This window comes from Mesoplodon mirus (assembly GCF_964341445.2).
Source record: "Mesoplodon mirus genome assembly, chromosome: 3".
NCBI classification, from domain to species: Eukaryota; Metazoa; Chordata; class Mammalia; order Artiodactyla; family Ziphiidae; genus Mesoplodon; species Mesoplodon mirus.
The window spans coordinates 45,342,296-45,363,853 of record NC_138978.1 but is presented as its reverse complement, the minus strand read 5'-3'; the positions used below and the strand labels follow the sequence as shown (position 1 = coordinate 45,363,853).

The following is a 21,558-nucleotide window of genomic DNA, read 5'->3' as shown; positions in this document are numbered from 1 at the left end:
TGGTCACTAATTTATGAAACAAAAATCATTGTATCTGTAAATTTTTTTTCTTTCTTCATGGTTTGTCTAGATGAATAGAATTATGTTTTGACAGTTTTGCTATGAACTACTTGATGGATCACAATATATCACTATCACTGCTAATTACCACATTGATTAATTTTATATACTTTGGTTAGTACATTTTGCTGAATCCAGTATATCTCTATATTGATAAACAGTAATTATAGACATAAGGACACCTGAACTTTGAAATCTTCATGAAAATGTTGTTAAGAATTATGTGAAACCGAATGTTTGTTTATATAGACATATTTAATTGCCAGCAAATAAAGCAATTAAAAGTAGCTGCAGAGTAAGAGGCCAACCTTTGTTAAACGTGGTTTTAAGATTGTTACAGAACTTGTGGTGATGATAACATGGTGTCTTGGAGGATGTTAACAACTGTAGCAGAGTGTTAATTAAGAATGATGTAATCTGCAGCTCAGAATTATTAGTATCATATGTTAGTTTAGCTGGACAGGAGCAAAACCTAATTTCAGTTATGATGAGGGCTCAAGTTATATTTGTAGTGGAAAGATTAACATTTTATTTTTGTGCTGTTCCTGAGACAATTTAAAAATCCTGAATGAAATACAGTCAAATGTAAACATCAAGTCCCTAGCTCATTTACATATGTGCCAGATTTTCAAACTGATTGCTGTTTGAACCTAATCTGTCATTGCTGGCTGCATTAGCTACTACAAACATTACATTTACATATTGATTTCTTATTTTGTTTTAGTGTAAATAATCCATAATTATAGTAAATTTGGTCTTTTGTTGACAAGAGCTCATATGACTCTAAGTTTAGAATGGAAATTTAAATTGCCATGTGTCATGCTTTTTAATTTAAAAGCTTGATATATCTGAAAGGATAAAAAGATCATTGTAGATAATAAAATATTCCCAAAGAGATAAAGGAGACAAAATTTTGTAGGGCCTTTTAGAAAGATATAATTTGTAAATTATTAATGAAAAATTCAATAGCACATTCTAAGACTATTATTTATATTTTTATAAGAAAAAGTCACAATAATTTGAAAAAATTACTTTTTTGGCTTCAATATCAGGTCATATTTAAAAAATAAAAGTATTGGAAATGAACCTTCTAAACATGTTATTTTACATTGATATTTGTTTAAAATATCCAGTGCAAGAAAAGAAAGCATACACACACAGCAGGAATGAAACAGGAGATTTTTTGATATCTGTATTGATGTTAATATTTTACTCATCTTCACTACATATACAACATTGATTTGAGAAATTTAATTTCACGGACAACAGCTGCATGTGTCAGTGGTCATATAGTATTATTAAGTAGCAATGGCAAAAAATCCATGGTTTCCATTTACGTTGATAAAAAGTGTGTTGTATTTTTGAAGTTAAAAATATGGGACCCATTTAATTGCCAAAATAGTAGTTATCCAATTGTTCAGGTACTTTTTACGGCTTATAATTTTTTTGTGGAGATATGATTTACATATAATAAATGGGTTCTTAAGTATTCCCCAGTTATATGAGTTTTGACAAACACTTATTGTTTTCTACAATGGATTTTAATGGGTGGAATTTTAATTTGGATGTGTATATACCATTTAACAAACAGATAGCCATTCAGTAGAAGCCTGTGCAGAATTGATGGTATCTGTTTACTTTGAGTGCTGTGAATTCAGAACTCTTAAAAGCCCTTATGTTAGCCAGCTCAGGCTGCTATAGCAAAATACCCTAGACTGGGTGGCTTAAACAACAGACATTTATTTCTCACAGTTCTTGAGGCTATGAAGTCCAAGATCAAGATGCTGACAGATTTGGTTCCTGGTGAGAGCCCTTTTCCTGGCTTGCAGATAGATGGCTGCCTTCTCACAGTGTCCTCACTTGACAGAGGGAGAGCCCAGGCTCTGTTCTCTCTTCTTCTTATAAGAACAGTAATCCCATCATGGGAGTCCCATCCTCATGACTTCATATAAACATAATCATCTTCCAAAGGCCCTACCTCCAAATACCATCACATTGAGGGTTAGGCTTTCAGCATGTGAATTTGAGGGGATACACAAACGTTCAATCCATAACAGCCCTGAAACCCAAGTCTGAATGTGTTGTTTTTCCTAGTCTAGTTGCTTAATCTTGATGGATTTATACTTTATAACAATGAATGCTTCCCCTAGAACTGTTACTGTTTTAATAGGAAGGCTCTGATTTAGCCTGGCCAAATCTTCTGCCCACTGAAGATTTAAGAGGGAATTCTTGATTCAAGGAATTGCTGAAGAAGAAATCCTTAAAATTACTGTTATTATCCTTGACGCAAGACACCCTGCCTTTTACTGTTCTACCCTATGGGCCTGCTGCTATTTGTCAGGAGGAAGCCATTCCTCTTCTTAATCAGGAATTAATGACAGTTATATAGCTACATGATGATCAAATGATCATTTCACTACCATAATGCAATCTTAAGTTAACCTTGAAAAATCACTGTGTCATACATATTAAAATATCCATGTGCTTTCTGCGTAAGTGGATCACTAAAGTGCTCTCTCAGTGTGAAATAAGCAGTCAAGACAGTAAAGTCTGTTATATATATTTTCTTAATGTTGTTGCTTTCATCAGTACTTGACATATGGAGGCCAATAATTTATGGCTTTTTATGTTCTCAGGTATAAAAAAATGTCTGTAATTTCAAGTTTATTTATTGGGGCCTGTGTTAAAATTTGCTGTACACTAATTTTCCCCATACTGTCCTTCCCCGCCCCCCCCAAAAAAAACTGGATGGCAATATAAAATGTATTAAACTAAGTCAGTGAAATAAAGTGAAGTTGTTACTCACTATAAGACATATTTTACAGATAACTTCTCTGTTCCTGATAAATGCTCATAGTTAAATTGGAATGGGATCCCCCCAGGCATAGGTGGACATTCATTAGCAGAATGAATGTCCAAGACTTGTGGACAGAAAAGAAAGTAGAGAAGGGATGTTCTGCTGAAACTGTTTCTAGAATTTTGTTGGTGGCTTAGATATTAATGCTTAGTTATACTACTGAAAATTTTAAGGAGGTAGATTATCTATCTATCTATCTATCTATCTATCTATCTTTTTGTAGTTCCCTCTCACATGCCTCCCACTGTCCCTCCCCCAACTTGAAAATTAAGAAACTGGCTAGGAGAATTATGAGATGGTATATGTGAAAATGTCTAGCACTTTGCCACTAATTGCTTTAAAATGTTAACATTCACTGTGTTGTGTTTTTTGCAAATAACCACCAGTTCAAAGCTTGGGGACAATGTATATGATTTTCATTACATTTCAAACATTAATTTCAGTTTGTATTTGAGGGTACAACAACGGTAAGTTTTAATGACTTGTCTATTTGTAGAAACAACCATCTCGTTGTTGGTAAATACAAATATTCAAACTGAAAGTAAAATCATAATAGAGAATGAAAAATTAAAAACCAGTAAGGAGAGAATAGATGTTCTATTAAATCCATTTCTTGCATTGAGTTAAAATTCAACTGCTTTTAAAAAATTTCTACATTTGCTTACACCTTTCCTTCTCCCTCTTATTGAAGAGAAAACATGCCATTAAGGGCAACAAAATACTGTTTTGTATTATTTCTCATCCACCTACTTTGGTAATTACCCTCAGCTATTCTGAAGGTCAAAGTTGAAGGAGCATGAATGACTTTGCATTTTGAAGGTAAAAGAGAGACTGCTTGAAGGTGGATTAACTGTGGCTAACTATCCTTACCAACTATTAGAAGACACTATTGTGGAGAAAATTGCTCCTAGGTGCAGCAACTAAGGGCTCAACATATTCTGCTAAGCAGCAGCTAGAATCAATTTCTATAGATAATATTTTAGCAATAAAGTCTTTGAAAATTATGCAAATCACCATAGTAAGTTCCTTTACAGCCTTTGCCTCCTCCTTAGTCTAATTTAGGTATTCTTCCTCTGTATTTCCATACCACCTTAGCAAAAGTGATATTAGAGCTCTTAGCAAATGGTACCATATATGGGTTGTAGGTTTGCTTGTCTGTGCATTCCTCAATAAACTCAATGAAGGCAGAAATAATATCTTACTGGGTCCTCTTCCCCAGTATCTGGAGGACAAATCATAAGAGTTAGACCTGGGCCTCCCTGGTGGCGCAGTGGTTGAGAGTCCGCCTGCCGATGCAGGGGATACGGGTTCGTGCCCCGGTCTGGGAGGATCCCATATGCCGCGGAGCGGCTGGGCCCGTGAGCCATGGCCGCTGGGCCTGCGCATCCGGAGCCTGTGCTCCGCAACGGGGGAGGCCACAACAGTGAGAGGCCCGCATACCGCAAAAAAAAAACAAAACAAAACATAAGAGTTAGACCTTAGAAGAGTTACTACTACTTATTTTGTGTGTGACATTAAGTGAGTAACTTAACATCAGTTTCCTCATCTGTAACAAGAAAATGATAATAATAAACTTCATAAAGTTGACCCAAAGCCCTTAATGCCTGATGCATAGTAGCACTCATTAAAGGCTAGCCATTATTATTAATGGCTAAGTGAATGAACCAGGCTGGAGTCTGAGGTTGCAGATAAAAACCATTCTCACAAGGAACATGAATGTGGTATATCAACCCCCAAAAAGATCTGTGTTAAAAAGAACCCTGTGAGCTTGGATAACATTAGGCATAATGTACAGTTATGTTCCATGCATCAGAAATGGTTTTACCTGGAGATTATCATACTAAGTGAAATAAGTCAGAGAAAGACAAATATCATATGATATTGCTTATATGTGGAAGCTAAAAAAGAATGATACAAATGAACTTATTTACAAAACAGAAACAGACTCACAGACTTAAATAACAAACTTTTGGTTGCCAGGAGGGTGAGGGGGGATAGATTGGGAGTTTGGGATTGACATGTACACACCGCTATATTTAAAATAGATAACCAACGAGGAGGACCTACTGTAACAACCTAAATGGGAAAATTTGAAAAAGAATAGATACATGTCTATGTATAACTGAATCACTTTGCTGTACACCTGAAACTAACACAACATTGCTAATCAATATACTCCAGTATAAAATAAAAAATAAATAAATAAAAAGATTTTACCCTCTATCAACTCCTACAGAGAAATGAAACTAAAACATGAAAAATAACTGCCACAAAACCACCATAGACACTTTAGTTAATGTTTTACTGTCATTGTAAGATTTTATAGTAGGGGTACCCCTCAAAAGTATTCTATTTTTAATAATAGACCACCTTAAAACTTACATGTAATAAAAATTCCCACTTGGCTTTGTAAAATTTAATATTCAGAGTTTTATCAGGTAAAGGTTATTTTCTTTTTTCTGAAGAGGAAACAATTTACAGAGTAGTTAAGTGCCTAAAATAAGGGCCTGTATATGGTAGACACAAAATAAATAGTATTGAAAGAATTATTATTGTGGGGGTGGGAGACAAAGGTCAAACAAATAGTGGGGAGTGGAGCAGGAATTCAAATCTGACTCTGTGACTCCCAAGGAGTTTAAAGCCATAAATGTTTTTTCTTGCCAAACTTACCCTTCCCCAGGGCTCCTGGGAAATTATAGAACTAGACTAAATTGGTGTTCTTCTAACGTAGTTTGGCAGTCAGTGCTGGTCCTGGCCAACCTTTCTACAAAGTTATTGCACAAGTCTGCCAGTCAACATCAAGAAACATATCTAAGGAACTGCATAAAGGCAAGCACTAAAGGTATTAAGCATTTGTATAGATTCATATGTAAAGATAAAGGAGGATCTATCTATATAATAATCAAGACTTCTGGAATTCTGAGCTCCTTAGCCCAGCATTTGAAGCCCCCATAATGTTGGTCTTTAACGTTTTTCAAGTTTCCTCTTTCAGAAACCCTTCTTTACATCCCCTTATACTTCTTCCTCATTGCTTTCTCCACCCTTCCCTGTATTCTCCAATCTCATCTCTGCTCAAACTAGTCTATGTCTGAAATCACCTCTATTACATACTTGTCAAATTACTATCCATTCTTTTTTTTTTTACATCTTTATTGGAGTATAATTGCTTTACAATGGTGTGTTAGTTTCTGCTTTATAACAAAGTGAATCAGTTATACATATACATATGTCCCCATATCTCTTCCCTCTTGCGTCTCCCTCCCTCCCACCCTCCTTTACTATCCTTTCTTCTTCATAGTACTTCAAAGTACTCTTTTTCTTCTCCACAATCCTCACATCTGTTTTAACTCTCAGAATAGTCTGTCTTGAGGTCAGTGACTATATCTTTGATTCCTGTATTACTACAAATAAGAATCAAATAATTATAGAAAGAATGAATGAATTGTGAACTCCTAGCAGGCAGGGTCTTACTCATCTTTGTATCCCTAAAGCAGCCTAGCCATTTGGGAGATAGGATGCTGAAGAACATAGAATCAAATATAGTTTAAAAACTGGCTTCCATCTTTTTATAGCTGCATAACCTTGGGAAATTACTTAACCTTTCTGAACTATAATTTTGTGAGTAAAATGGCACTTCAAAGGTAGGCTTAAAAAATGAGAATTAGTAATTCTTTATATGGAGTTCCAAATATGCAGAACTATTCCTTAAGTGTTTATAGGATTGCCTTGAATCACCTTTTAGTATGCTAAGTGTCAAGGGAAATACAGATGAGTAATAAAGATACTTACTCTCAAAAGGCTTGTAGTCTTGAATTCAGGACTTCCACATGTGAAACAAAGCAAACCATACAAAACACTATAAATAAGTATTAAATAAGGGATATGATACATGAATTCAGAGGAGAGGCAGTCTATAATAATACTAATGGTAGGACATGAGGTAGTCTGAAAGCTGTGCAGTATTTGGGAGGAGAGCACTGTTTGCCTAGGTGATTTCTTTTGGCTACAAAATCTATATACTATCTGTAGTAGTCCCCCTATCCATGGGGAATACATTTCAAGACCCCCAGTGGAAGCCTGAAATCACAGAGAGTACCATATTCTACGTGTGGTATATTTTTCCCTATACAGGCATACACCCCAGAGATATTGTGGATTCAATTCCAGACCACTGCGATAAAGCAAATATTGTAATAAAGTGAGTCACATGAATTTTTGGTTTCCCAGTGCATGTAAACTTACGTTTGCACTATACTGTAGCCTATTAAGTGTTCAATAGCGTTATGTCCAAAAAAAAACAATGTACATACCTTAATTAAAAAATAATGCTGTTGGAAAAATGATGCCAATAGTCTTGCTCGGTGCAGGGTTGCCACAAACCTTCAACTTGTAAAAAATACACAGCCTGTGAAGTGAAATAAAGCAGAGTGCAATATAATGAGGTATGCCTGTACATACATACCTATATGATAAAGTTTAATTTATAACTTAGGCACAGTAAGAGATGAACAACAATAACTAATAATAGAAGAATTATAACAATGTACTATTGTAAAAGTTATGTGAATGCAGACTTTCTCAAAATATCTTATTGTACAAATATGATGCCTTTTCCATCTTAATCACTTATCACGCTCTGTAGCCATAACTTTTGCATGTAGAGGTGAGACAGCAAAACTAGCACAGACTTCTTTTTCCTTCTTCACAGTTTCACTGGTAGAAGATTAATTCTTATTGTTGGTCTTAGCAACCTCAGCGTACAATTTTTTTTTAACTTTCACCTTTTCACTTAAAGGAAGCACTTTATGGCTCCTCTTTGGCATATAGGAATTGCCAGAATCACTACTCTTGTGCTTTGGGGCTATTATTAAGTAAAATAAGGTTTGCTTGAATACAAGCACTATGATAGTCTATCTGATAACCAAGATAACTGTTAAGTGACTAAGGGGCAGGGTATTCTGGACATAGGGATGATTCATGGCCCAGGTAGGATGGGTCAAGAGGGCATGAGATTTCATCACTCTACTCAGAACAGCCTGCAATTTAAAACTTATGAATCGTTTATTTTTGTAATTTTCCATTTAATGTTTTCAGACTGGTTAACTGCAGGTAACTGAAATTGCAGAAACGGAAACTGAAGATAAGGGGGGGGGGGCGGGCAGGCTCCTGTATGTGCTGTCGATTCTCCTCCTCCGAGCTCTCTTACTTGACCCTCAGCTCTTATACACAGCTATACATGATATCTCTTTTTGGATCTCTAATAGGCACCTTAAACTTTGATATATACATAACTTCACTCTCAAACTTTCTACCTAACCTGTTCTTAACCCAGTTTTCCTTGTTAAATGCAATTCCATCTCTCCACTTGCTCCGACCACCTTGGAGTTATGTTTTTCTCTCACATTCCATCAGTAAGTTGTCTGGCTTCTACCGCTAAAATACATCTGAACCTGACAACTCTTCACTCTCTGCCTCTATAGTTAGCGTAAGCCACCATCACTTCTTGCTGGGACTAGCCCTGCCTTGACTCTTCTCATACTGTAGCCAGAGCAACCAGAATAATGTTGTATAAATGTACATGTAAGTCAGATCTTAACCATTTCCCAGTGTAAAACCTTCCAATGGCTTTCCTTTGCAATTACTATAAATACCAAGTTCTTCACTGTGGTCTACAAGGACCTACATGATCAGATTCCTGCTATCTCTTTCTTATACTAACCTCAACTTAAATGTCATTTCCTCAGAGATGTCTTCCCCAACTATTATGTTGAAAATAATTTCCTTCCCCCCACCCTTCTGCTACCTTTTATAATACTGTTTATTTTCTTCATAGCACTTAGCATTCTCTAAAGTTACTTATTCATTTACTTGAGTATTGTTTCCTTTACTAGAATATAAGTTTCATGAAAGCAGGGACCATTTTTTTTTTTGTTCATAACTGTGTCCCTAGCAACTGGAACAGTGTCATAAACATAGGTATGTGCTCAATAAATATATGTTAACTGAGTGAATGAACATGCTGTGTTCTTCCATTTTTTATTTCCTAGTCTAAAAAGTGCCACCAATCTCCCTTCCCCAAATAAAACAAAAATTTAGTCCCTTCCAATTAATAAACTCTAAGGTCCTATTTATCCTTTATATTTCAATTTATATTCTCTGAAGCTTTCCCTTAACCCTTTCCCCCCTCTCACTGAGACAAAGTTAAGCACTTCCTTCTTGGTTTTCGTTGTATTTTTTTTCAATTTCTCAGTTGTATCTATTACATTATACTATGGCTGTCTACGTGTCTGTCTACCCTCATTAGATTGTGAAGGTTTTCATGGACAGGAACTGTGTATTATTTGGGTTGGTTTCCTTAGCATCTGGAATAATGCGAGGCATTCAGTTAATGTAGATAAATAAGTGAATCAAAATCTTAATTCCCATGGTAGTTTTCCAGAAGGCAACATTGCTGTGTAAAATACAAAGATGAGTAAGACTCTTGCCTTCTGAAAATGTACAGTTTATTCATTATTAAATAAATATTTATCTGCAGTGTGCCAGGCATTATGCTTAAGTGGTAAGGATGAAAGACAAAGGTCCCTGCCTAAAGAAACTCTATTTTAGTGGGGTATTATTTCCCTTGACTTTGATCAATAATATTTCATGCTGTATATAGGTGTTTCCTAGGTATTTTGAATCTGTAATTTACCTGTGAACTCGATGGGCGACACTGGGACACACAGATTAACTGCCTAATTCTAATCTTATGTTGCATGTATATTTATCACATAGTTACATATTGGCAAAGGAGGAGTGATGAAGGCCAGAACCGTATATTTTTTTTGCTTCTAAAACATAGCATGGAAGAGAGACTAGCACTACACTTGAGACTAGCAATACAGATTGTTTGTACATAATGGTGACAGATTTTTATTTTCATTGACGATGGTGCTTTTTAATATTGTTATAAACAAATAGAACCATGGCCTATTTTTCTTAATTGATGTGGCTAAATTCATTTATTCTTCATGTTTCTGACACATTTCTTACATTTTGGAACTTTGGCACAGAGTTTAATATTGCTCTGAATTCTCCAATTTCTGAATTCTCGGTATTTCTGACTTGTAAGTGAAAGCACAATTATTTCGAAAGAATTTCGGTATAGCAATTAAAGTTCTGTAGATTTCCATACTTTCTCAATTTTTACTGAAACTGTATTTCTATACCTATATGACACTCATGAGTATAAACAATAGTTTCAAATTTCTGTTCTTCCAGAACTGCTGTTTCATTTGGAATTGAACCAGAGTTTTTGAGTATACATTTTAGTAGCATATTTGGAATTTAATATAATTGACAAATTTGCTTCTCTTGGAGAAAATACATATGCAGACAGTAGCACATGACTTGTCGAAATTCTTATGTATGCAAAGTATTTAGAACTGAAGTTTAAAAACACCTTGGTAGAGAAGGAGTTAAGAGGTTAGCTCCCCTTGGTTGTTCTCAGCTTGCTCTTTTGCCTTTAGGAGCTGAAAAGATGATAACATTGGGCCCGGACATGCCTGTGTGGAGGTTATGGTACTCCTGGGGTTTTTGCAGCTAACCTAAAGCAAGCTAGAACTTGTTCATCTCAGAGTTCCTTGTTTCTCTTTCAGCCCTTTCAGTGCCCTGCAGGAGTCATTAAATCAAAACTTCATGCTGATCATCACCCACCGAGAAGTCCAGCGGGAGTACAATCTGAACTTCTCAGGAAGCAGTACCATTCAAGAGGTGAGTTATGTCTCACAGCTAACGAATAAAGGTAGCTCATTATAGCTAATGTTGACCCTGTTAAAGAGGGCTTATGTGTTCTGGTTGGAAACTCTCTTTATGTTTCATTATTGGGTTTTTAATTTTAATTAACTTGAGCATCAGTGATTACTGTAGATACATTAAATGACTTGACCTAGAAAGATAGATGTAGTAAATGAAAGCTCTTGATAATTCTTAAAATAGTCAACTTTTAAAACCCTGCTTTAAAAAAAACACATTGTTATATATTTCATAGTTTTATAGTAATTATTCAGAATATTAATTTGGAAATTATCGACAGCATGCATTTTCGAACATGCGTATACTTTATTTGAAAGGTTGCTCTCAAATATATTATTTATAGTGTGTATCCTGCCTATTTCCAAAAGGAATTGAGGAGGCTTTTCTTAAGCAGTTGAATTCCAGCCTTGGGCAGTATTCGTGAGATGCTGTAGGGAACCCAGTCATTTAGCTCAGAGTATCTAAGAAGAATCTATTTATAGTGTAAATATTTTCATCAATGTGACCAACCAGGGCCACTGTTTCAAAAAGAACCTCCCCCAAGAGAGAAGAGGTAACTTCTTGTTACCTCTTTAGTGGCCCCACCCACCTAAAAGCTATTAATTTATCTGCTTTGGGGGGGAAAATGTGTAAGGCTATGTGACAAGACTTGTGTTTAGAGACAGTGAAATGTTGATTATGTCACATTACCCCTTGTAAGTTATGAAGACAACAGTCATTGTCCACTCATGTTTTTATAAAGAAAATTAATCTTGTTTAATCTTAAATTATTTCATAAATTTTTTCTTGGACTACATTGCTTCAACTAATTATTAATGTCATATTGAAAGAACAAGTTGTTTTCACCCTAATCATTTTTCAGAAGTATATGAATTATTTCAGTAATGGCTGGACTGTTAATGGTTTTTCTTGTTTTATCAATAAATTTCAACTTCTGAATTTGGCATAAATAACTCATTACTTGAAGTTTATTTTCTCCGTTTATCACTTGAATAGTTCGTTGACTAGTAACTAAGATCTTTAAGATTTTTCTTGGCCCCTAATTTGAATCATAGGTTTAAATTATTTGATTTTTTTCAGGACTTTAAATACATTAATTGCCATTTCATTTTTAACCTCTATAATGGATGTTCTGTTCTCTAAATTTAAAATGTTAATTCCTTGAAGAATCATTGTCATTTTTATATTAAAAATAATGTTTAACTCTGGCCCTATCGCAGAGTTATTCTGGGAACCTCATGATTATGAAATTTAAATTATATATTGAATAAAATTAAATAAGAAATTCAGTTTCAAAATAAATAACCCCAGTTAACAGCAAAGATAATAAGAGGTAAATTTCATTCTGTCGTTTCCTTCTGTCTGTTCATTCTGATTTCCTTTTTTAAGTTGAAGACTAGTATATCGCATGAAGGGTACATATAGACTGCCTTATTTTTTTTTTCTGATTGCAATATTTATAGCCAGAATTTTACCTTTTTTTGTTTTTTTTTGCATTTTTGTTTTAACATTTCCAGTTTCTATAGTTTGAGTGTGTTTCAACTTTCTCCCACAAGAGGGCAGAGAGGACTATTAAACTGATAGTCTAAAAATGCCATTCAGTGTTTTCAAATTAGCTTCTCTTATATTAACAAAAAGGAGCATAATAGCCAAGTTATTGTTTGATTTACAGATAATTGGCATATTGCAGGGAGGAGACTTAATTTCACCCTTTTAAATTAAACAGGGAGATTTAAAAAGACATAAAATATTCATTAATGCTCGGTGATTATAAAGTAGTGGCATATATTTATTTTGCCTTTATTACTGTTTCGATGGGAAAATACTGCAAATATTTCCGAAATCGAGTTGGCCATACTGACAAGTTGAAATGTTTAAGCAGCGTTAATGCAATCTGCTCACACCTGATATCCTATGCAGAATGATTCAAAATGACTACATCAATTATTAAAAGAAATATTTAAAATTCTGTAAATGTGCCATTGTGTGCCACAGTTGGCTGAAACTGTTCTCTGCATCCTGCTATTTAGATTACCAAATATATTTTAAGCTTCAAGGACTTGAAAACACTAAATCTTTTTATACCATTTTCTAAATGAAAAGTGTCCTGAAAATATTTTTGCAGACAAATATTCTTATGTATTTCTCAACAGGAGTTTGGTTTCTTCTTTTTTTTCTTTTTTCCTTTTTTTATCTTTTAAAAGTTGATTTAAAATAATATTTGAAATGCTAGTTGCCAGGAAAAAAATAAATGCAGTTGTTTCTAGTATCTCTTGCTTTTCTGTGGGCAGACAGGTACACATAAACTCTTTTATTCTGTACAGTTTAGAAAAGGAATGTGGATTATACTCTCTAGGCCTAGGGTCACACTCTGTAGGCCTAATCCTAAGACTTTTCTCCTTCAACTTGTGGAATATCTGGAATGGGGTTCAAGGAGGACAAGATGCTCTTATGCTACAGCCATGCAACCCACAGTGACACTTAAGTACATGTATTTTTGTTGTTGCATGATTGAAAGTCAGGTTGCAACACAATAAAAATATAATCTTGAAATGATTTTGCAGTGTTATTTTATAAATGCTAGAATTTTTGCTATTAATTTGGAAGCTTAATGATACCATATATCCTAACTTGTAAATTCATTTTTGTCACCAGTTTCAGAAATCTTTTTTCAGTGTTGTTTAATAGGTTCAAGAATGAATTCCAACCAACATATAAGAGAAAAGGAAGAAATTAAAAAAAAAAAACTGATTTTATTTTCCAGTGTAGTTGTATATTATTTTTGTTGTAGGTGGGGAAAAAAATACCATTTTCTGGTATTTTTAATTTTTGAAAGCCTTGCATTTTTAAAAGAAAGCTCTTGTAATATTTTCCCCCCAGAGGGAAAGTTCTATTAAATGAAATAGGATTCACAAAGGCACTATAATTTCAACTTTTAATTAACAAAATACATTTTAAAAAATACTGACTTAGAAAATAGAACTTAGCTGCAGTTTGAATTTTAAATAACTCTTCAGTGACCATATGTTCATGCAGGTTAGTGGTGATAAACCGATAGTTGTACAAGTGTTTGTTCATTCTGTCTCTGTGGTCTCTTGCCTCACAATGCATGACTTATATCCTTTGGGTGCTCTAGACTTTAATTTAAGCTAGTTAGATATTGAGGTTATTTTTTTTAAGCTCTTTACAAATCCTTCCACTTACATTATCCTCGTACTTGAGGAAAAGGCAATGATAGTATAAAAAGGTCAGAATGGAGGGTTGCAAGTAGTCATAAGAATAAAAATCCTTTCCCTTTTTCCATTATGACAAAATAGTTTATAAAAATTATCAAATAATGTAACAATAACTTTGTGATGATCTGTCTTTCTACCTTTTTGGACCCTTAATTACCTAGTTGACACACTTTAAATTAGTGAATTTCCCTGAAAATTTAAACAAGCTTACCTTATTTTAATGAATTTTCTACATTGAGAATTTAGATTTTTAAACAGTTAATTGTACAGATTTCAGTAATTCTGATTTTTAAAGATCTGTGGCTACAAATGCACTTGGGATTGGTTAAATTAGGGGGAAAAAATTGATTTGCCTACTTCAGATCCTAAACCCAGGTGTGGAAAAGGAAATAAAGTCCCTTAAATCAAGCCAACTTTTCTTGGAAACGAATTCTTTGTTGTCCATCTTCCTATTGCAAAAGCTTCTATTAGACAAAATATCACTTTTCTTTTAGATGTCATACAAACTTAAGGAATACACACATGACCCAGAATAACACTGATAAAAAACCAAAGTATTTTTGGTACGGAATCATGGAGTATTCCTTATCTCTTACAGCGAGAAGCACTATTGGAATTATTTAAGTCCTTTTCTGAGTTTCACTTTACCCTAGAATTCTCACTGTTCTTATTAGTGTTTATTTAGTTCTCAATGGTAATTAAAGGGAAAAATCGACAACCTATAAAGATATATCTTGCATGGAATAGTAAAACATTTCACTACTAATACTAGCAGTTGTTAAGTGGGAAGCCACTACTTTTGAATTAGCAACAAGAAGTGAACTAAATAAATCATACCGGTTCTTAAAAATAATGTTGGCTAAATAATTGTCAAATCATGAGACTAATTCTGATTCTGCAAATTTGAAACTCCTGTTGGGTTTTTTGTTTCTGTATTTCTCTTGCTACTTACTCAACTTGCTTAACTAATACATATTTCAAACTATTCTCCTTTAATGCTGGACGTTGTTAACAGTACATTTGTAGTCTTTTACAGATTATACTAAAGAGCAATTTTCTAGTAGTGGGTTGACTAAAACTTCTTAACTAACATGCCCTTTCTGTATATGTTTTACGTATAGTTTGTTTGTTTATTTCTTGGTTTGTTTGTTTTCCAGTATGGAGAGGGTGGGGGCTGCTGGCACAGAACTGAAGAGTAGAGAGATAAGAATGTGCATATGCAATAGGGTAAATTAAATTGTGTGCTTATTTAATTAAAAGTTTACGTGGTTTATTTTTACTGTAAGATGAATGGCATATATAAGCTCAATTAGAATGAACCCATTTTAATTTGCGTGTATCATAGTTTGATTTTAAAAAATTTGAAATCACAAATGACATCTTAGGAAGAATGAAAGAGAGATGATTTCTTAAGCAACTGGGCAATGAATTTGAGCCTTTTTTCAGCTTTCAGAAAAGGAGACTATGAGTTTCTTTTGCATGTATATAAGTTTCAAGTTGCACTTTGTCACTGAGATCTGTTGAAGTTATACCACTTCAAATCAGTAATGATCATTTTATAAACTTTGGGGTTTTCTGTAATGCTTAATAAATTATCCCTTTAGGAAATAAATTTAAGTAATATTTACAATGCAGCTATTTGGAACTGACAAGTCTTTCTTTCCCTCTGAAAGTATTTTAGAATAATCTCTATTGGACATTTTTTTTAGCCATGTAAGTATTTCTTCACCTACATTTCAAGAAGGTAGAAACAATGAAATTTTGTTAAGAGTCGACGGTGCTTTAGACCTTTGTTACTTAAGATAAGTGTATCCTGACAGCTTCCTGGCCGACCGTATTTCATAATCTGTGATTTGTGTGTTGGTAGTTTTAAAATGCCTGGGTTAAGAGATATTATGTTCAGTTATCAGAAACTAATAAACATAAGACATTTTTATATGCAAGAAAAGGCAGAGAGTAAATAATTGCACTGGTGACCAATACTGTAATAATCCTGTTTTACAATATGCACTTGACAGGTTGTAATAGTGCTAATTGAAGAGACTAATTCACACTTGCTTCATTCTATTCAAAGGCAAAATCAGCAGCTTGTTTTGCTTTTGACCAGATGGTCCTCATGAACACCTACTGTGCACTTTAAGTGCTTTACTAGAATTACAAAGGCTGGGGGCTGCGTTCGACTCCAAATGATTTGAGGAGTGAGAGGGAGAGAGAGAGAGAGGGGGAAAAAAAACCCTCTGTGCTCAATGGATTTGGTGCAAGTAAATTAATTCTAGTGGACCCATTACACATTGAGCCCCCTTTTCAAAGCTCTGAGCCTCCTCGCTTGCTCTGTAGCAATGAGAAAGAGAAAGAGAAAGGCAGATTACTGCAAACAGAAATAAAAAAAGGGGGTATGAAAGGGAGAAAAGAGGCCTTGAAGCCTTTCATATCATTTGAGTTTTTCAAGTGCGTTATTTTTGGGGAGGGTGGATATATGAAAAGCCAATTGGAGTTTTTTTTGTTTTAAAGTGAGCTATTTAAGCACCATGAATATAGGCGCAAGAGCAACAGTTGACTGAGTTTACTGTGGTGAAGCTTTGTGTTCGAGGATGAATCAAATTCATTATATTCAACTCTTTGTGTTTTAACATGAATGTAGGGTTAGTTTCACAAGACTGTGTCTGTTTAGGATAATTATAATTTAATATTTTCCTTTCATAAAGTTATCACTGTAGATGTCTAAAATTTTAATCAAAGCAGATTTTGTACACTGACTTTGAAGCACCCTGACAGTTTAAAATTCAAAGGAAAGCTTTTTTAGTTTTCAAAAGAAAAGAAAGGCTCATTCTAATGGCATCGAAGCAGAGATTATTATAACTAATTAGAAGTCACACATCTGTTAGCTTTTGGTTTGTGACTTACTTATGTATTTTTTCAGTAAAATATATACTTTAAAAATATATTGCTGTTATTAAGTGAACCCAAAGGGATAAAATGAACTTAAAAGAGAACCACTTATTCGAGCCAACCATTTTTCCAGATCTCCACATGTTCCCATAAAAAATATGTAATGTATTAAAGTCCATTAAATGTAAATTGGAATTGCGTAATTAATAACAAGTTCAAATGCACTTCCAAACAAAATGTTTTTGCACAGTTCTTGTTAGCATAATTCTGATTATTAACCAAAGTTATTATAAAAATAACAAGAAAGTATAAGCAAATCCAGTTTGTGTAAATTTATAATTATTTCTTATCCTTAAAGCCGTTTGTATATAATTTGGAACACTGACACTGTAGAATGATCAATTTTTATTCTTAGTTTATGTGGGTTAAAATACAAGGGATCATATCTAGGAATACATGTCAGTTATTTTGTATGCTTTTATACTTTCAAGTATAATTCTCTTGTGATATATTTTTGTTCCATGGTTTACTTTTGTTTGATGACATGTATTATTGACACTGTAATTCAACTTTATTTCAATTATAACCATTAACAAAGAATACAACAAAATCATACCAATAGTATTTTATGACTTAAGGATAATTGTAAACATTTTACAAAAAATGAATGTCTAGAATTTGTATTTTTGGCATAATGCATCAATATGCTTTATATGTCAACATGTTTTAATTACATTTTTAGAAAATAAAATATAGAAATACAAAGACAACCACAAAAATATTTAAAGTTTTACTTCTCAAAGACTTTTAATGAAGAGGATAGGATAACATGCCTTCTTTGATATTTAAATTAAATTTAATTAACTTCCTATTAATGTGGTCATTACTTTGGGACTTGTTCATTGAAATATTCGTTGTGGGGTGGGGAGGAACATAAGGGGAATCCCCAGACCTTCAACTAACAAAATATCCAATGAAATTTATAAGCAATGAGGTGTTAATGAATTGATATCCTCTGGGAAAAAGGGATTTCAAGAAAAAAATCTGATTAGGAAAAACTTACTGAAAAATACTTTTTGCAGTAGACTATTTAAAATAAAGGTAAGACTACTAGATTCTCTTTCTTGTAGGTACCATAAAAAACTATCTTTAAAGCCAGAACCTCAATTAGCAGAAGTGGATTGATCATGACCATGCAGTCATTTATTTAGGTGGGGCTAGTTCTTTGGTTTCCCACACACAGTAGTTGGGGTGTTTCTCCTCATGAAGAAGAGTTTATTTCAGTATTAAAATACTAACCCCTAGATTTCTGAATGTCAGAGGCAAGGTTCTCTTCTATAGGGTAAAGGTTGGAAAAGGCTGCCGTTTCTTTATAGACCTTGATAAGTACCACATTACTTAAGCTGAGAAATGTTTTAGCATTTAACTATCCTCTAGCCATAAAATAAGAATTATATAACCTCCCCATTTTTCTCCCCACCCCACCCTCCCCCAGCAAAAACATAAGTAAAAACAAAGAAGGAAGTAAATCAAAGGCTGGGTAGGTAAATGAATATAAAATGCTCATAAATATAAGCTAGACTAAGACTAGGTATATTAAGATAAGGCCTGCATATAGAAAATATTTACATGTTTATCCTTATATACCAAAGATTATTTGTCTATAACCTGTTAAAACATGTGTATGGTAATTTTTCTTTTGTCTAATGTGTTTTGTGTATGGCCTAATACTAGTTAGTCAAGTAGTTATTCTTTTTCAAACATATTTATTTTGGCAAATATGCTTAAAATTTTTTTATTGATCAATTTAGGGCTGTATTACCCTATTATTACCCTCAATATATTCCTTTTATTATTTTCTTAGACATTTTTTTTTAAAGAAAAACGACTTTAAAAGCTCATAGTAAACATTTTCCCTAAATGACAAAATGTATTCCTTGCTTTGTGGTCATTGCGTGACCAGACAGTAGAGCACTGGATTGTTTTAAGGTTTTTACAGCTGCAAGGCAAAAGCATCTGCTCATTGCAAAGACGGCATTGTTTAATTTTGACACTGACTTTTCCATGTGTCTTGTACCAAGGACTGGATTAGATGCCACTAAGATGAAATTTGTTTTAAGTTGCTCCCAAAGTGCAGCTGTTCCCATATACAGCCTGATAGCTTTACCAAAACAGACAGACATAGGATCAATCAGAATCTTTGTACGGGGTCACCTCACTAGGCAAGAGAGGCTCAGAGGAAGAATGTTAATGATATTATTTATCATGAATAACTGCAAAATTAGTTTCCAGGCTGATTTAGTGTATGTAGAAGTAGCCCCCTGCCTGCTTTTTAGGGCAATAGAACCATTATTAAATATTTAGCTTTTAAACTGGAATATAATGGTCAGATAGCAAGGTGCCTATGTGTGCATTAGGCACTATTCTTCTGCAGTCAGTTGCAAGAAAAATGATCAGTTTATTGGTCACTAAAGTAGTAATTGACTGAAAATAAAACTCAATCTAAAATACCGCTGCTAAAATCTCGAAAAGTGGACATTTTTGTAGAATGGTAATTTTTCTTTAATGTTTCAAGTGAATGAAAAATGAAAGAGCACCTCACTTCCTGGGTTTCCTAGGATTGTGTGAATTTCTACCCAGCTGGTCCAAATTGATTGATACAGGGCCAAATATTTGTCTGCCTACATTTCAAAGTCTATAATTTGCTAATGAATTGTGGTAATAATCTTTCATCATACATGAAAGATTTAGCCAAACAATTTGCTAAGTATGTATTTTGATCATAAAAATTTTGGACTTACACCAAGCTTTACATCTATTTTACAGCTAATGCATGGGGGTGGAGGGAGAACAGGGGGAGAAATAATACTGAACATGGACACTAGATGGAAAAGGATGAAGGAAACAAGAGGGAAGAAGGTTCTTTGGAAAAGAATAATGCCGGGAAAGTCCTATGAGTGACAGTGGAAAACAAATTAGATTTGCACATAGAGTGCAAAATAGAATTTTTAAATGCCATCAGAGTTGTAGTCTTCAGTGTCTAGAGGTATGGCATCCATGAGGATGAACACGAGGAAGAAATCTTTTCCTTTTTAGCTACAGCTATTACACACATTGATTATGGAGTAATTTGCTAGAAATTTATGCTAGAAAAGTCAGATGCCCACAAATTAGAAGTAATTGAAGACATAAGAATAAAAGCCAGATGTTTGTTGGGGCTGATTTAGAGACTGTGGGGAAAAAAAAAAAAAAAACAGTGAAGAAATAAATGTGATTGGAACAATTTCAGAAGAAGGTGAGAGAGGAACCTCCTAGTTAACTCCTAGGAATGAATAGAAATGACTGTAGGCATCCAAGAGAATATTTTCTCTCACCAAGACAAAGACCATACAAAGGGAGATGAAGCTTACTTATATTTGTGAGGGGATATTTAGGATTAAATAACCTCTGTTTGAGAAAGTACAAACTTTATTTATGTATCTTGGGAGGGCAGCATAAGTTATACTCCACATGAAGTCCAAGATTAAACTATGGAGTGAGAGGACAAGAAAATATTCTAAATAAGACTCTTGTACGTGTAATTTCTCTTTCATTGTTAGATATCAAGGAACCATGACTTCCTATTTGACTGAAATAATCTGAATTGCTTTCAAGTTGTCTATGAGGAGAATATTTAATGATACTGATAAAATTTTTCTTGCTTTGTGAGCAGGGAGCTTTAAAAAAAGAAAAGCAGGTAGCTTAATAAAGAGAGAGAGAAACCATATTATAAAAGGGACTGAACATTCCATTTTGTAGATTTTTTTTTCTTTTTCTTTTTTCACCCTCCCCCATTTTGTAGATTTTAAAGATAAGCAGCTCTTGAATTTTTACATACCTGCTGTACCTCCTGAATATGTCACATTTCCAGTCTGTATCCATTTATGTAAACCTCTTCTTGTTCTCTGATAGAGATAAGCCTGTTCTAAGTGTTAGTACAGTGATGGAAACTCTTAAAGTATTTAGGAAAGTTAAAGTTCTATATGTCAAGCTTATTTCAGATGAGTTGAAATCTTGTTTTACACACTGACTTTCTTAGCCTCTTTCCCTCTGTCTTGCTGACTTTTTTTCTATTTTATTTAATACTTGTCATAATTTTTTGTAGGTTGTATTGTTATCACATTATGATAGTTACTGAGGTAAATATAGAAGAGATCCAGTAATCATTATGAAGGGAAAAAAATTCATCATTATATTTAAATAAATTGTGAGATAATTAGTAGGATTCCTGACTCTCTTGTTAATAATTTTATAAAAATTCCAGTTCAAAAACAAATATTAGAGTTATAGATTATGTATGTAAAATTCAAAATATGTGGGTTGCCATTTGTTTCTAGTCCTTTTGGTGTTCTGTTATCAAAAGCACTTTACATTTACCACCCTGCCTTTGCCTGATGAAAATGTGAAATATTTTCACCTAAGAGGTATACTTGTAATATTTAATAATAATAGAATATCAGTGAAATATCAGTTCATTTCTGTTGAATTAGGAGATGTTTCCCTTATACTTCACATTGTAAACAAGAGAATATTAATAAGGTGTTTTTAAAGGCTGCTGTTTTCTTACAGGTAAAAACTTTTGTGATGATAACAGGTATACTCATGGATCACTTTGCTTGGGATTAGAAATTTCAGAAATACAGTAAAATGTCTTAGGAGTCCTAGTTTCTACTGGTAATTGTA

General features: G+C 33.7%; 1 protein-coding gene across 1 annotated transcript in view; it reads left to right on the top strand.

Moving 5' to 3' along the window:
• Window positions 1–21,558, top strand: part of FAF1 (Fas associated factor 1) — a 486,072-nt gene that overhangs the window by 233,663 nt on the left and 230,851 nt on the right. The window contains exon 7 of the mRNA XM_082614051.1: window positions 10,555–10,669. Within this exon, the coding sequence (XP_082470177.1) occupies window positions 10,555–10,669 (115 nt within the window). The remainder of the gene's footprint in view (window positions 1–10,554; window positions 10,670–21,558) is intronic.